This window comes from Monopterus albus, unplaced genomic scaffold (genome assembly GCF_001952655.1).
Source record: "Monopterus albus unplaced genomic scaffold, M_albus_1.0 scaffold14.1, whole genome shotgun sequence".
Lineage (NCBI taxonomy): Eukaryota > Metazoa > Chordata > Actinopteri > Synbranchiformes > Synbranchidae > Monopterus > Monopterus albus.
In genome coordinates, this window is record NW_018127894.1 from 701,920 (window position 1) to 718,838 (window position 16,919).

A 16,919-nucleotide genomic window follows, 5' to 3' on the forward strand; every position below is an offset into this window, starting at 1 on the left:
CTGCGCACACCGGGAGCTTCCGCCGCTAAGGGAAGCATGTCTCAGGTTCAGCCCGCTCCGGGTGCGCACGGACAGAAACACAAGCAGGAGAAACCCTCAACAAGCTCACAGTTCAAACTGCCAGGCACCAAGGATGTAACCGAGGAGGACATGCTGCGGGAAATTGAAGATTTGAGATCTGAAAACGACTACCTCAAGGTAAAGCCATGGTTTCTAAGCACGTCCCAGGAGAGTCAGTGATGGCACTTTAAGTTGCATATGATATATACAATCACCTGCTTCAAGTTTACATGTAAAAGACAATTTTGTTTTGCTTCACTTAATCTCCTAGTACACCAGCAGCTGCTTTTCAAAGAAGATCCCAAACTGTCCCGTTCCAGGAAAGTCCTGGGTTTAGTCCTCACCATCATCATTATAAAGCTCCTTGAGCAGTGCCCACCTGCCTACTCTCTGAAGCATGATCTAAATGTATAAATTGTCATAATCTAAACACAGTTCCTCCTGATGCCCAGCTGTCACCCCATGTAGTCCTGCTGTCCACCATCCATCATGGTTTTGATGTTTATTGATGGGAGTTTTAATAATGGTGGCTTCACCCTGGGGTGTCCTTTCACGTTATTTCTTTATAATGTTGTCAAGTCACTAAAGTTTATTTTAACAGAGAGACTCAGTATATTGTCCCCCTCTGTCGTCATGTAATGATGTGCACTGATTGTACACAGGGATAAACTCTCATTTAACATTTGCATGTTAGTTTTTAACCCAGCCATTAATTGGTGTGTTGATATCTGTCAGGCAAAAATATGGTTGTATGAAAATATGTTTTGTTTTACAGTGTGCCAACACTACTTTTGCATGAGGATCCCCCTCTGCCTTCTTTAATTGGGATATCCCCATAATCTGGGGAGGGGAGGCGAACGGGTAATGTGGGAAACAATCATGCAGGCTTTTTCAGATGGGAGACAGGTTTATTTGCATGTTCCTGTGAGTATTACTTAAAACTTGATCATGCACGTCTGTATCTGTGTCTCTGCCACAAGAGAGTTAATCAGCTTTGCTGGCTCTCGCTGTAATGGCTTTATCCCACAGGACCTGATAGCATTCAGCTGTCCCGTGTGGGGGGTGGGGGTTCAAATGCCCTCTTGCATGGCTGTCTGGCTGCCAGCTGGGTCTCTGATGTGAACCCCCATGCCCCAAAAGGTCTGGGGGCCCCCCCCCCCAATTACTATTTTTATCGGTGAAACGGAAAAGGGTTTGTCGCATTGATTTTATTGTTGTCACAGCTGATACCTCTTTGTTTCATGCGTGATATAAAGGACATGATGGGGATTTCAGTGTTTATCTGTTGTGGGTGCCTGGAACAGATATTCAGTTAACTATGCTGAAATAAATAAAATCAGGAAAGCTTCACATTTGAGAGGGTGGAAGTAGCAAATTTGTGATTTTTGCCTTGAAAAAAATATAAAATTATTGCAGTCGGAGCTCAGGAGTAAAATTGTAATTACTGTAGTTGCCGGAAATATTAAGGACAGCTAAACACTGTTATAGCAATGACTGAGTCTATTTGCACACCGTTCATAAACCCCAGTGATGACCTGTAAATAAACCAGCTCCCAGGATGCTGCTCTGCTTATAACCTGGCCATCGATCAGACCAACCCTGTGCAAGGTCATTAGCTTGTTCCTCCAGGGCCCTCCTCGGATAACAATGGGCTCTGTGATTTTCCAAATGAGGATGGATTTAGTTTTCATTAATTGACACACTCTTCCCTCCCCTTCCCCCCTTTTTGGTATCCAGTTGTCTTTTCTTTAGGTGCCAGTCAAGCCTTTGGAACATCTAATCCTTAGGGAAATCTCCTGAACAGACTGATTCCTTAGGATCGGATGCAGACAGATAACCCCAACAGATAACTCTGTCTGTGTTCCCCCTCTCTTAGAGCCAGCTAGCAAAGAGTACTTGCATTACTGAAACTCACGTGACAAATATCAGCACATTCTACATAAGCATATTATACTGTTTCCCTTGGAAAGCTTTACCTGAAACATGAATGCCATTAAGCTGTCCTGAATATTCTGTACTAAAATCAATGCTTTGGAAAACTGTAAACTGTAATACTTTTACTGTAGAAGAAAAAACTAATGTAACAGATCTGTCAGTATTTCTGACATAGTCATAACCCACTTTACATCCCAACAGTTGATTTGTCAGCTGGTCTGTCGGTGTTGTATTCCAAAACTTTCAAATTGTGCCATTTTCTTGACACCACTTGTGTTGATGTTACCTTCAAGTTAAATTCGTTTATAGAGAGTAAGTTAGAAATTTGCCTTGGTGCTTTAGAAAGTAGCTTGTATGCTTTTACATCTTATTTACTATGAGTTGTCATGGTGCCTTTGACATAAATCCTAATGCTTTGGTGACCCCCTAATTTTTCCTGAAATATTCTTGCTCCCTAGAGGATGAACCTCCTCCTTCCAACAAAAAGTGTCGTTGCTACAGAACTGGACAGCTTATCTTTTACAACAATACAATTTGAGGCACATATTTTCTGTTAACTTAAGCCCAAGTCATTACTTTTGACCCAAACACATTCAGAACTACCCAAGAAACTCAAAAGAACCTGCTGCAAATAATAACAACACAGACTACAACATAACCATAAGAGACAGAACTATTATTATTGCACGTTTCACTGTTAAAAGAGAAATTGTAAACAAAGTTCTTCAGTTTGTTACAGCACAGGGTTATAATAAAATCCATCTAACATTAGCATAAAAAACATTTACTGATGCCAGTACTGGCAATCAACATTGAAGTCAAGGTAAGAGCTGGGCCTTGACCTCCTTGTCTCTCAGGATGAAGTGGATGAGCTGCGTGCAGAGATGGAGGAGATACGAGACAGCTACCTGGAGGAGGAGGTCTACCAGCTGCAGGAGCTGCGGAGGGAACTGGACCGGTCCAACAAGAACTGCCGCATCCTGCAGTACCGCCTGCGGAAAGCTGAGCAGAAAAGCCTGCGGGTTGCACAGACTGGCCACGTGGACGGAGAGTTGCTCCGTAGTCTGGAGCAGGATCTGAAGGTCTGTGTGAATGTGTCAGTATGTGTTCATAGAGAACAACATACATTTGGGTTTGTCAGTGTGATGTTTGTTTCTTTGTGTTAGGCTTTGACTAGTCAGTGATTGTGGAATTCGATTGTACGCTTCGACAGAAGTGTGCCACACACATCATGATGCAGGCAGGTTTAATATCAATATCTTATGCCAAATTATTATAAACTATTACAAGAAAAAAACTCAGAGTCCTTGTCTGAATGCAGTCAATGCTCAAGTACAATTCTGAGTCATCAGTGTTCAGTCGAGTCACAAGTTCTGAAAATCAGGACTTGGGCCAAATTTGAGTCCAAGCACTGGATTTGAGTAGTTCAACACTGCTACAAGGTAAAGCCCTCATCTTGAAGCGCTTCACTGAACCCAGAATAACAAAATACAGTTTTAATTAACTGAAGTTGCTTAAAGACGTTATCCATGTGTGTTTGCATGCGTTTGTTCTCGACCCCAGGTGGCCAAAGATGTGTCTGTGCGCTTACACAACGAGCTAGAGAGCGTGGAGGACAAACGCAGCAGAGCTGAGGATGAGAACGAGCTGCTCAGACAAAAGATCATCGAGGTGGAGATTTCCAAACAGGCACTGCACAACGAGCTGGAGAGGCTCAAAGAGGTGAGAGGACGATGTTGTTTCATGTCACCACTGCACATTCGCATTTCACACACACCAAGTTGTGCTTTTGTGTACATAAACAGCAGTGTTCTAGTACATGTACAGAATCTTTAAAAGAATTTTACTGTCCAGCACTGTCCTCTGAAGCTGCTGGGGACTTGTGTTGAATGCATGTCAGTGACAGTAGTGCTGAGAGTGTAGCTGTGTTGGTGGGTGTGCTATAAAAACAATATTTTGTATCCTCTTGACTATAAGCATTCGATATAAATGAATATAAACTCAGTTAATGTGATGTCATTTCAAATCAGTGGTGATCACCAGTTGGATCAGCAGGGTCACTGTAACTTCATTATTCACTTCATCGCTCCCAGGCAGCCCATTTAAAACACTTGCTTTGTTCAATGATGCACAGATTATCTGAGCAACTTTAGTCTACATGCATCTCATCTTGAATGCATTACATAACCGTGCAAATTGTCTAGTACAACCTCAGCACTGGGACATTCAGACAGAGCTACAGTACTACTCAATAAGTTGCAGTCAACGCTCTCACTATCAGCTCAGTTGTGTTGCTGACCTCGAATTCAAGTTCATATTGTGTTCAATCAGTTTTAACATTTTGGATTAAATCCGTTGGATTTAGAACCTTAAATACATGCATTATGAGGTACTGATGGTATTTGGACTATGTTATTACTGTAGAAATAAAACTTTTGTTTATGAAGTTTTGTATCTCATGTCTCAGGGAAGAGAGTATTTGCTTTTATTGAATTGGAGTAAAGTCTTGTCACAGGTAATACGATGAGCGGAGGCTTTTCTCAGTGCTGCTCAAGTTCAGCTGCTTAAACAAATCGATTGTGACACCAGCAGGTAACATGGCAACAAAGAGAAAGTAGGCTAATACCAGAGCAGGCAGTGTGGAGCTGGGACTTTCTCTTTGCTACTGGATGACATGGTTTCTTTTCTCACTGTCATCTGGTTTGATTCCCAGATTCCGCATCGTCTAAACACAACTTGGCTCTTTTTCTGTGACATGCCTCTGTCTGCTTTCCAAATATGTCCTCCATTGGGTCAAAATCTATATTCTGAAGCAGTTTATGACCCTTAACTGTCAGTGTTTGCGACATTATTGATTTCAAAGGCAGCCTATCAGCACCGGGTCGAGCTGCACCAGCTGGGGCAGAGATAGAAAATCCTTGTCTAGTCTGGATGTGCTAATGCAGCAAATGCAAACTCCAGTTTTTGTTGTTGCTTGACAGTGGTAATGGAAGACAATGAAGTAAGGACTAAGTGCTTCCCAGGAGGCTTTTTTTTAAGTTTAAATTTTAAAAAAAAAATTGCTCAGCAGTTGTTGCACTGGTGGTGGCTTCAGACCCTGAGCAATGTTGTGTTACATATGACCACAGGATATCACAGGCTTTCTTGTGCACAGAACTGGAGGAGAGAGGCTGCCCCAAATGATTGCAGATTTTTTGTGTTCCCCGAGGTTTTCCCCAGAAGAACACAAGCCATCTCTGGATCTGCACTTTGACATCACGCGACATCATTTCTCTTTCCCCCTCCTTCCCAGAAGCATGGGAGGGAGCAGCACCCCAATATTTCTGTTTTGTTGCATGGACTCTATAGTTTTTGTCCAGGATTTTAGTTAATAACCGTGCACTAATTTTGAAAGTCCTTAATTCCCTTGAAATTCATAATGCACAGTGGGTAGCCAGTTTAATCTTTTTAATGTTAAGTGTGTTTAGAAACATGCTGAAACCATTTAGTTAGTGATATATTTGACTGAATCTGTGCTCAGTCACAGGCTGAGTGACAAAGGAGACATGGGGAGCACACTCAGTGATAAGAATGTAGTTCAACTGGACTGAAAGGTTGTTTATTTCCTTTTCTGCTTTAGACCTTGTAAATTGTGACCAGAGTGTAATATAGTGCAGAGAAAAGCTGAAATCCTCCACACTCCTTCGATTTGTAGAACCTTATAAGAGGTGCTCCTGCCCTCTATTTATTTGTTTTCCCAAATTATCTTTTGCAGCTCCTTTCTCATTAAAGGTAAATACTAACATATAATTTGGATACAAAAAGGCTTCTTTAAGATTTCACAGTGAAATAAGCCTTGGTTACTCCTGACAGTTAGCTGCTGTAGGCAGTTATTTGAACACAAGGCAGCAAAGTTAGAGTTACAGTGGTGAAACATTTGTCAGACATGAACATTATATTACTACAAACAAAGAACTTTGTCTACCGTCTCCAGCTCCATAAATAAACCCACATGAAATGGTTTATTTCCTAAAATACTGCTCAAGTTTCTTATGATCATGAATGCAGAAGAACTCTGTAGAAGTGAAGGGCATTTTACTAAAAGGTGAGCGGTAACACATGCAATGGAGCTCATCTTCAAATTCACATAAATCACATAAGAAACAGCCTTTTCTCCCCAGGGGTACCCATAAACCTATGAACATTAATGTACCTGAAATATAACGGATCTTCAATTTATAGCTGAATTCAGCTTCACATAAGGGTCTATGCTGTAGTCAGACAATGTGCCTTAGCTTAATTTAGGTTTGTGGTAAACATCAACAGACCATCTTTCCTTATGTATCAGGAGCAATTTGAGCTGAGCATCATGAATATTACACTGCAATTTGTTTGGAGAAATTAAAAAGATCAGCTGAGTGCAGATTGTTTGAGCATCTCTGCCCTTTAAAGCCCATCTCCTCATGTCTCTGAGCCCGCTCTCTGCTACCAGAGGCTGCTCACTGTGAATCTGACCCAGTGATTGGCACCCCTGCATGGATTAATCCAAGAAGAAGGCCTGTTATAAAACAGCCTTGCTTGTTTTTTGTACATTGTGATGGGAGGGGAGAGCAGGAGACAGTGAGAGGCAGAGAGGGAAGGTGGCAGAGAATGGCTATAGGCCCTGTCTGCCTGCGATATGTTTCCACAGCTTACAGACCTGGTATTAAGCCATTTAGGAGGGCCAGTTGACAGGACCTTCTGTTGTCACAGTGCTGGCCTGAGGGGCAAATTTCTGCTGCTGCTTCAGTGTAGGCAGTATGAAGGCAAATGATTGGTGGAGCGATTTTTCATTCCTCTTCTACTGATAGATGCAATGAAATGTCAATAACATCAGGTAATTTATTTACTGTTCCCAGTCCCCTTGGATGAATTCATCTTTCAATACTGCAGAATGGTAATCCTTTGTCCTCTGCTCTTCGTCCTCAGTCAGCTCCAGGTACGCCAGATTTCCTTTGTTGACATAAAGAGGCTCTGATTGTGCTAAAAAGTTATCTTCCAATTTGGAATAGGAGTGCTCTGTTTTTGCCTGCACCAATCAGAAGCTGTATACATGAACATAGTTTCTTTAAAGGGTGGATTCACCAAAATGACCACTAAATGGAATATCTAGCTTTGAACTGTTTGGACAAAATGCACAATTTTAAGACATTTGGCTCTGGGACATTTCATAAATTATGTAAATGATTAGTCAATTATCAAAATAGCTGCCATTTACTGGTAATTGCCCAATCAACTCAAATGAATCGACTCATTGATTCTGTTACATGAGTAACATGCTGATAGACAGTTTTAAAATGAGCATTTATTCATTTAATATACACCGATTGTTAAATGTGTTGTCATGATGCATGGATAGTTTCAGATATAGCTCATGTCTTGTCATTTTTTAAAATCTTTTTCTGTTTAATGTTTCCACCAACCAAATGTAAGCCACACAATATGAGGTGGTTCTTTAAAGGAATAGTTCAACATTTTGGGAAATACGCTTATTCGCTCTCTTATCAAAAGTTAGATAAGAAGATCTATAGTAGGGCTACAAATCCCGATTTTGCAAATAATTATTAATTATTGATCATCATTTAGTCTTTCAAATGGCAGAAAATTGTGAAAAGTGTTCATAAGTTCATATAAATTGTTTTATTCAACCAAATGTCCAATATTTGATGGGGATTTCAGTGTCCACATTTACTATCATACACGACAAAGAAAAACATCTGAGAATTTGAGCTTTTGAGAAACTGAAACCATAGCATTGGTTTGGCATTGTTATTTGAAGATGACTGAAATGATGAAGCACTTATCAAAATAGTTGCCAGTTAATGTTCAGCTAATCAGTCCAGTTGTTCCAGCTCTGGTCAATACTGTCTCATATCTGTATGGAAAATAGAAATGCACAACAGAACCTGGTTTGCTTACATTAACATAAAGACTGGACACAGGGGAAACAGATAGCACCTCTAATGGGATGTAACCATCCTCTAAACATTTAAAGCACTAACTAGTGCTGTTGTCATAATCAGGCTTTTGCCAGTATTTACATTTTGGGGCACATCTATAAATAGGATTCAATAGTATTTCCAACCTCAAGTCCTTCTACAGTGTTTCACTACCACAGAGTTTTGGGAGGAGATTGCCTGCATTCATAATAAGTGAACAATGCTGGAGTGAGAGTCACTGCAGACATCGTTTGTTTCATGTCAGAGCAGCTGCTTCATGTGCCTCTATTAGTCCATTCTCACCAGATCTCAGCAGAGGAAATGTTGGCTTTGAAGGGCATCATGACTCTCCTCTTCTCTGCTTCTCGCCTCTCTTTCATATCTTCCACTGTCCTTCCTCTGCTGTGGTTCCCAGTTGAAAGAGTAGGAAGGAATCTCATTGACCTAGTTACTATCTTGTGTCTGACTCCACCAATGGGAAGGAGAACAGGCGTGAGGAGAGGAGCAGCATGGGGACTCTGCTCCAAGTCAAAATCTGCTGCAGACACACATCCATGTAAAGCTCATCGACACGCAGCAGCTCAATTACATACAGTTATACAGTTTGCTCAATGTGCAGAAATTCCTCATTTACATAAGGTGTTTTAAACAAATACTAGTTATTCAGGTAGAGACAACATATTGTAGCTTTATTTATGGTTATTGTTAAAGTTAAAATAAACAAAACTGTGCTGTAAAAATTGTACAACCACTGGTCTTATGAAAATCATTTGACAATATCATAAACATCTGGATGTCAATCTAAGTATAAGGATGTTTGTAATTCCTGATTTTTTTTTTTTTATGGTGGTAAAAATATAGCTCAAACTTTAACTGTAATACATAGGTCAGTTAGATTTGAATTAGGCTAAACCTGAACTATGTGGTTGCAAAACATTTTAGCAACACTGAGCTTGATACCCTTCAGGCAAACTATCATCAACACAAAGCAAATGGGAAAAACATCTATTCTGCATGAAATCCTGGAGCGATGTTTTAATTCTGCAGCCCTTTGAAGTTTAAAAGCCTTGAAAAATGAAATTCCTCTTCTGTGTGGATGGGTTTTTGATGAGCAGAAGTATCAAAGCTGCCACTTTGTAATCATAAAACACCCTGTAACATTCGCTGGGAGCCACGATCAAAATGTGCATTTGACGTCTGAAAGTGCATGGAGGGGAATTTTAAAATGTTTTAAAAACACATTTGTACTACTTACATTTGGCTTTTTGTAGAAAACCAGTCAGGATATTTGTCTTTAGAAAATAAAAAATGATAACATGCTAAATTACAGTCAGTATGCAGTATTCTTAGATTTTATAACATCTACTGATTTTGAAATTGATTCATACTTTATGAAAGCAAGGAACATCTGAGAGCTGGTTAATTTGTGAGACAGAAACGTCTTTGTTTCCAGTGCCAGTCCCATGGATGTCTACTGATTTTGAAATTGAGTCATAGTTTATGAAAGCAAGGAACACCTGAGAGCTGGTTAATTTGTGAGACAAACATCTTTGTTTCCAGTGCCAGTCCCATGGAAAACAGACAGTCTAGTGGTTTCCAGTGACCACATGAATTTCTGGAGTTTTAACACAAACTGTAGGATAAATTTAATTTGGTTTTGGTCTTTTCAAAGAGAAGAAGATTGAGTGTAAAGATAAAGTAACACCAGCTTTATCGGAAAACCTCCCTTGAAAGAGAAATCCTTAAGCTCAGCTGTACCAACTGATTCATGACAAGTTTCATAAAAAGGACATGACCCATGTCTGAGATGCTTGTTATGGCAGGAGCAGCATGGGAAATGCACTCGCTCTTTCCATTTGTGACTTGCATTGTTTTGCCTGGGGACTTCAGTCCGATGCGACTCCGATTTTATTCATCTTCTCTGTACACCATGATGAGTGTGAAGTGACGTTTGGCTCCCCTGCCCTCTCCACATATTTCTCTCTCAGATCTCTGCACATTATACATCCCTGACACGCTGCCAGTGTCGTCCCAGAATACTCTACAGACCTGCTGAGGAGACTGCAGCCAGATGACATGGCCTCTCTGAGCTACAGTGTCATTTATAGCTTAGTAAGTCCTGTGACACAGTGACTTTTTTCTTTTTTCTTTTTTACAGCTTCCAATTAGAGTCGCTGGTGTGAACTGACGTTGAGAGCGCAGGCTTTTAAGGGCTGCTGTAAATGAGCTGTAAAGTTAATGCCTTTCAGATATTTTGTCCTCTTTTTGCCACATGTCTTCCCCTTGGGAAGGCGTTTGCTGAGTCTGCATGTTCTTTTAAAGCACCGTCCTGCTGATCACTGAAGCAGTTACACACATTTCCACTTGGGAGCTGCCCACTACAGCCTCCTGGTTTCACTGAGGGCTGTGTGATAATCGTCGAGGGAGAACTGAGCTGCTCATTCATTTGAGCTGATCTCACTCAAATACTTTTCTAACGTTAGACTGTTGGTACATCCTACACTATACAGAGAAAAAGTGCCAGTACATATATGTTTCCCCTCTTTTGCTTTCATTTTTTTCTTCTTCATCTACTTTCAAAATTGAAAGACTCCACCACCGACCTAAACAAAAACTGAATATTATCAGTGAAGGAGTATTATTACAGGACTGTTGGATTAGACTGCACTAGTTTTAACTAGTTGTACCTAATAAACTGCCAAATGAAGGGACCCTGAGGTGGAGCTGACTGTAATTATACAGTTCAGTAGCTAAAGCTGCTAACGGGAGCGCTCTCTTCCCGTGGGATCTGCTGACTCAGCACTGCACACTCAAGGCTTTCAAAAACCAGTTTGCCAGCAAGTTACTGTATCAAACATGCAGCACACACTCACATGTGTACACACAGTGTCTAATCACAAGGCTGATATTGTGTTATATTGTTAAACTTGATTCACAGTGGAGGAAAGCACTTTTGTTGTAGCCACCTAATAGGTGTGTTTGCTAAATTGATCAACTCTTTATCCTCTGAGAAAATTGCTAGCTGTTATTAGCAGCTAATTGTGGGCTCCTGTTGTTTCAGATCAGTGTGAACAACAGCATTGCTCTGTTCTGTACAAGGGATTAAGATTTGCTTATTTCACCAAAAAGTTGTCTCAACCTTTGTGTTTTTTGTTTGCGCCAGTTGGCAGTGTGTTTCCTGCAAGCGGCACGCCAGGCTGTCGGGTTGTTCAGGGAGATTTGTAAAGCATGAGTGAAAGCGGAGTGACATGCCCCATAAAAGCTCTATTGTGCTGCTCTTTAATGCATGTCGGGTCCCAGACGGAGGTCAGGGCCAGCCAGAGGAACAGTATGGAAGTGACCCTCTGCTGCTCACACATGACGTCCTGCAGACAGACACATACACAACCATTCATTTATAAGTACAGACACACACACACAGGTAGACATAGTGTGCTCATTCTGCCACACAACATGATGTATAACCTGTACATGTTAGCATAGATCTGTAGGCTGCTATAGGACTTATTAGTCTCTACTGGGCAACCAACAACAGAGACACTGTTGACAGCTCTTGTAACACACTTGGTAAATCACCACAGGTTTATAGCAAAAGCAGTAACAGGGGGTGTTTTTTACTGTAGGTCATTGGTTTTTACTGTTTTTATGTCCAGCAACAAGGTCAGTTATGTTTTCACCCATTGTTATCTGATATCAAGATATCTTGAAAATGTATGTCAGTTTGTATGAAATATGGTTGGTCCTCTGTCCAGTTAATCCCTTTGTACAGTCAATTCGATTTTTTGCTATGATGTGGATATGAGGGGTTTCCTGTTTTGTGTGATTTAAAACATTTCATCCATAAATATTATGGTCCATTCATAGAGAAGAAGAAGGACCAAACATCTAGACTTTTTTTTTCTAGTTGTGGTGAAGAATAAAAGTATAGTTGTGCATTTTACACAACAAAATTGTACATTCTTATTTTTGATATTTAGAGCTAGAAGAATGAAGAAAAACAAGCAACCACTCATACCCATATATATGCACATACAGTTGAAGTCACATATACTAAAAACAAATAAGTAGAAGGAGCATACATGACAATGTTTCTCCAGTGCTTCTATTTAGCTTAATTTATGGAAGAAGAACAAAAATCCAAACAGATAAAAACACCAGTAATCCATTATCTTAAAATCTGATCTAAACAAAAATAAAGTGAGAACATTAATTATATTGAAAAAGACTAAAATGCTCTTTAGAACTGACGGGGTCGGATGATTCTCAGTGGTTTGTCACACGTTGCACGTTGCAGTCATTTGTTCTGTTGTTTTGTTCCTTCTCATCCCTAGCATCTTCCCCAAACCTCAAGTTCCACAGTGTGATTCTCTTGCGTGTAACAATTAGGTTCACATTCATCTCAGAGGGGGAGAAGCATTTATTGATGTATATGTAGACGATCTAAGGGCAGTAAGTAGGCCAGAGTCTTCTTACAAGATGCTGACATCCGCTGAAGATGGCCTGACTCTGGAACAACCTCAGAGAGTGCTGCATCCAGCCTTTCTTACTGCCAAACACACACACACTCACCATCAGTAATATATAAACCCACAAACACCTTATGCACACACTGACAAAAGCACAAAAGCATGCATCCACTTACGACTGCAGATATACACACGTGCACACATTGTCTGAGCGGCGCACTTTACTGTATTACTCTAATTCAATTAGCTTTGATTGGTGTAGAGGGTTTTCAGATATCACTGCTGCAGCTATTTGCAGTAGCTTCACTGTAGCCAACGTGGAGTTTGTGCACCATTTTCAACTGTTGAATATCAGTGGCTTGCACGGTTCATATTTGGCTGATGGAGCATATCCAGATCCAGTATATTTAGACTACTGCAGGTGCTGCAAACAAAAGATTGATCGTCCTTATAAAAATAACACTGCGCCCTAAATTGTGCTGTAGCAGGGAGATTGTTCCGGGATGGAGAAAAATTCGATTACATCGCTAAAAGAGAGTGTTTGGCAGCTAAGAGCATTCAGTCAAGTGTGTGTGTGCTGTATTAATTAATTTATTGGAATGGATTACAGTCCAGATTGAGCACTCATTCATCCAGATCTCACTAACATAATCTGCCTCTAAACATTTTGTAGCGACTTGTCAGAGCTCTCCCGCTGGGTGAGCGATATTTGTTCTGTTGTGCTGGGGTTTTAGGCGCCTCTGTCAGGGCTGTCAAAGGGTTTATCTTCATCCAGCGGCTTCTTTTGTGCTTCACTCTCCCCTGCCATCCTGCCCCCTTTCACTGGTCACACCACACTTCCTGTTAAATCCCATTACCAGAGCCAGACGCGGCTCTCTGCACTGTTACACTCTTTGAGCATAATTATATAGGCTGAGCTGCTGAGTACAGATGCTGCTGAAAATACACTCGCTGTTCCCCTTCTTACTCATCCTCCACTGCCAAAATAGTTTTTTTTCCTCCCCACACTGGGATTTTTGGTGATGTCACCATGTGATGTCATCCAGTTCGTGTTCCAAAAAAGCTTATGTCTTATGCAAACAGGCGTGTACACAGTATTCCCTTTTTCCCCTATGAACACTCCAGTTTTTCCAAGATTATGTGGTGAGATTGTAGCAGCAGTACAGTATGTTCTCCCTCAGTGTCAGAGTGTCAGTGTGCACAAATGATGTATTAAATGATGTGTTTTTTACTCATCTGTCGAATATATTCTCTCTGAGACCTGGAGTGAGGTCTTCAACCCCCAGCCTGGACCATTGTCCTGACACATCCCTTAACTTAAACTTACCTTAAAAAACAAAGGTCAGGTTTTTACTTTTATAGCCCTTAACCTATGGAAAACTATGTTGAGGTGTCTGTTGTTATATTTTGTTTGTTTACCTTTGGATTTTTTGTTACTAATTGTTTATTTAGTATTTTACAGTACTTTGGTCGGCAGATGTTGTTTTTAATTGTGCTCTATTAATAAAATTGACATTGACATGATCTCCTTAACCTAACCATAATTCTAAAGGCCAGATCGTTACCCTGAAGGTGTAAGAGGAAGGCTTTGGCATAAATAAATAACTAATGCAGGGTCATCCAGTTACACCTGATATTTGCAGCACATTTCGTTTGTGCTGTCAAACTGATGATGGTGGTTTGATGGTTGGTTTTCTTCATTTGCTAGTGCTTTGTCTATTTGCATGTATTTACTTAAATTGTAGTGTGCTGATCTCTCAGGGCCACCATACATCAAAAAAATCCTGAAGCAGCACTTCTTCTTTTCACTTTGCCAGTGTAAAGGAAATGATTGTCACTCCGATAACTTGATAGACCTCTATGGCTGATAAAATTCACACCGGACTTCCTGGGTTGTATCGGTACCTATTGTAACGTACCTCCTTTGGTGTTTTGTCAGCATTTTATGTCTTTTTATTATTACAGTCAGCATTAGAGAGTTGACAGAAAACAGAGGCAAGAGTGATGGGGAACAATATACTGTACAGTCGTGTCCAGCTCGACTGGAACAAGGCATAAAAAAAAGCAATTCTATTTTTCCTCTGAGTAAAACTTAATCATTAAACTAACTGCTGTGCTACTGTATTCCTGCAGTTTATTGATATCCTGTCCTAGTTATAACCTCATCTTAAGTGAAATCCAAAGCTTAAATCTACCTTAACCCCAACCCTTCCTTAAAATGAATCAATGCTAATTATTTTCTTAATCTTCAACCATAATCTATACCTTAATTTTGGCTAAATGACATCAGTTTGATGGTCTGAAGTCCAGCTGGTTCTCGTTAGAATAGAGTCAACACGGCTCAGTGAGCACGTTAGCCACGCCTTCCATTTCTGATGTTCTTCATGGGTAACTTGTGAGGCCAGACTAAAAGGAAGGAGATATGGAAGGAAGAAAGGGAGGTGGGAGTGAAGGAGGGAGGGCGTAAGACTGATTAGAAAATGGATGAGGGTGTCCAGGTGGGAGGTACAGGAGAAGGCCAGTGAAGCGCAGACTGTCTGTCAGTCGGGCAGCGAGGTCCCACAGCACCTGCTGTGTTCACTTCCAGCAGGGAAATGATTGTGTAACTACAATATGCAAATCCTGCAGGCTGGTAGAGGCCTGAGGGAGTAGAACCAGCTGCACCAGTACTGCAGCCGGCTCCGACACCAGCTGGAGCTGCCTGCCAGGCTGCATGACCACATGATTGACTGTCACTAACCCGTGCTAACAGGCTTGTGAGACCAATGCATTCGGATGATGATGAAAAGGGCTGAGTGTGTTTGTGCCCGTGTGCACAGTTTTTGGTGTGCATGAGACCAGTTGTATGTTTTAGTGGACAAAATGCAGTCGCATCAAGAATGTGTATGTGTGTGTTGCAGACTTGGGTTTTAGTTTAACAGCAAACAGCCAGTGCAGAGGTGATCCGAGCCAACAATAATCTGGTCGAGATCAACTGTAAAGCCGTAGTCACACAGTGTCTGGTAGCGTTGTGCAAATAGGGCTGCAGCTAATGATTATTATCATTATCATCAATCAATCTGCTCATTATTACTTCGGTTAGAAAATTGTGAAAAATATGAGTCCAAGATGGCATCTTCCGATTGCTTCTTTTGTTCAACCAACAGCCCAAAACCCAAAGATATTCAGTTTTTAATGATAAAAATCAAAAATAGTCCTCACATTTTAAAAGCTGGAACCATATTTTTTTTTGTATTTTTGCTCTATAAGTGACTTAAATAATCAGTTATTCAAATTATTGCATACATATTTTTTGAAACACGCTGAATAAGTTGCTTTGTACATTTTCATTGGATCTGTAGCTTCAGAAAAATACCAAATGTTGCCATTTTGACCAACACTAGGAGTATTTAGCTTTGTCAGAGAGATTAGCTTTGTCACCAGGACTGAGAGTTTAACCAGAGCTGGTGCTGGAGATACTGGTGCCGACATAAAGCTGAGGGCTGAGAGTGTGGATTCACAAGACTGATGTAGCTGATGCAGCCATGAATTAGTGTGTCATCGCCAATTAAAATAATTATTGTTATGGAGCGGATTCTTTGGGCTGAAGTGGGTTGTGTGAACTGTTCTGGATGGAGGGATTATAGGACAAGATGAACAGAGGTGCAGGTGGCCGTGAGGTGAACAATAACAGTAATTCTGACGAGTAAATATCTGGGACAAACACAAGTTCAACTTGACAAGTTGAATGTGAAAAACTTTCTTTTGAGGGAAAACCGGACAGTTTGCACTGTGACTAGATTAAATATGTCAAACACATTATGTAAGTGATGCTAGGCAAGAGGTGCCCAAACAAAAACTACTATATGTTTAATCTACCTGTATTCAGCCCAGTGCAAAATCCTCTTTTAAAATGCCTCAGTACGGAGGTTAAGTTTGGATCTGACACAGAAACTTCATGGGAGACTGTGAAGGCAACAAGAGGGCAGACAGAAGTCTGAAACTCTTTATGTTTCTTCAGAAACATGCAGATACTGTAAAATACAGTGTAGAAATCTTTTGAACGGCAAAAGAAAGCTATCTTCAGCCTGTCTAAATTAGATTTGATGTGAACTGTACGTTTGATTTATGCTATAGAAACCTCATCATTATGAAATCCAAGGTAAAAGACCTTCGGCACCATGTTCAATTTACAGGATATACACAACATTGGAACTGTCACTGCCCACAGTTTGGTTATGTTTGTGTTTTGGTGCTGTTTCTAAGTGGGCGCAGCCTTTCTGTGGCAGAGCCAGCGACTGAGTCAAAGTCTGTTTCTGTTCCGGGCAAAACAAGTTCACCCTCACACTTTCCGTCTGTCAGACCATGACTGATTCATGCCACCCTACTGGTCCTATTTTGGCTGGCAACGGAGTGTGTACAGTGATGTTTTTGCTTTATACCAAGTAAAAATGAGAGTGAAGTAGGAGACTGTTGTGTTGTTGCACAAGTAAACTGACCAGTATCACAACCATTCACCAGT

General features: G+C 40.7%; 1 protein-coding gene across 1 annotated transcript in view; it reads left to right on the forward strand.

Moving 5' to 3' along the window:
* Window positions 1–6: 6 nt before the first annotated feature.
* The window catches only part of mtcl1 (microtubule crosslinking factor 1), a 48,279-nt gene continuing 31,366 nt past the window's right edge, over window positions 7–16,919 (forward strand). Inside the window, exons 1-3 of the mRNA XM_020591321.1 lie at window positions 7–198; window positions 2,853–3,077; window positions 3,559–3,717. Coding sequence (XP_020446977.1) covers window positions 37–198; window positions 2,853–3,077; window positions 3,559–3,717 — 546 coding nt within the window. The 5' untranslated portion in view covers window positions 7–36. The remainder of the gene's footprint in view (window positions 199–2,852; window positions 3,078–3,558; window positions 3,718–16,919) is intronic.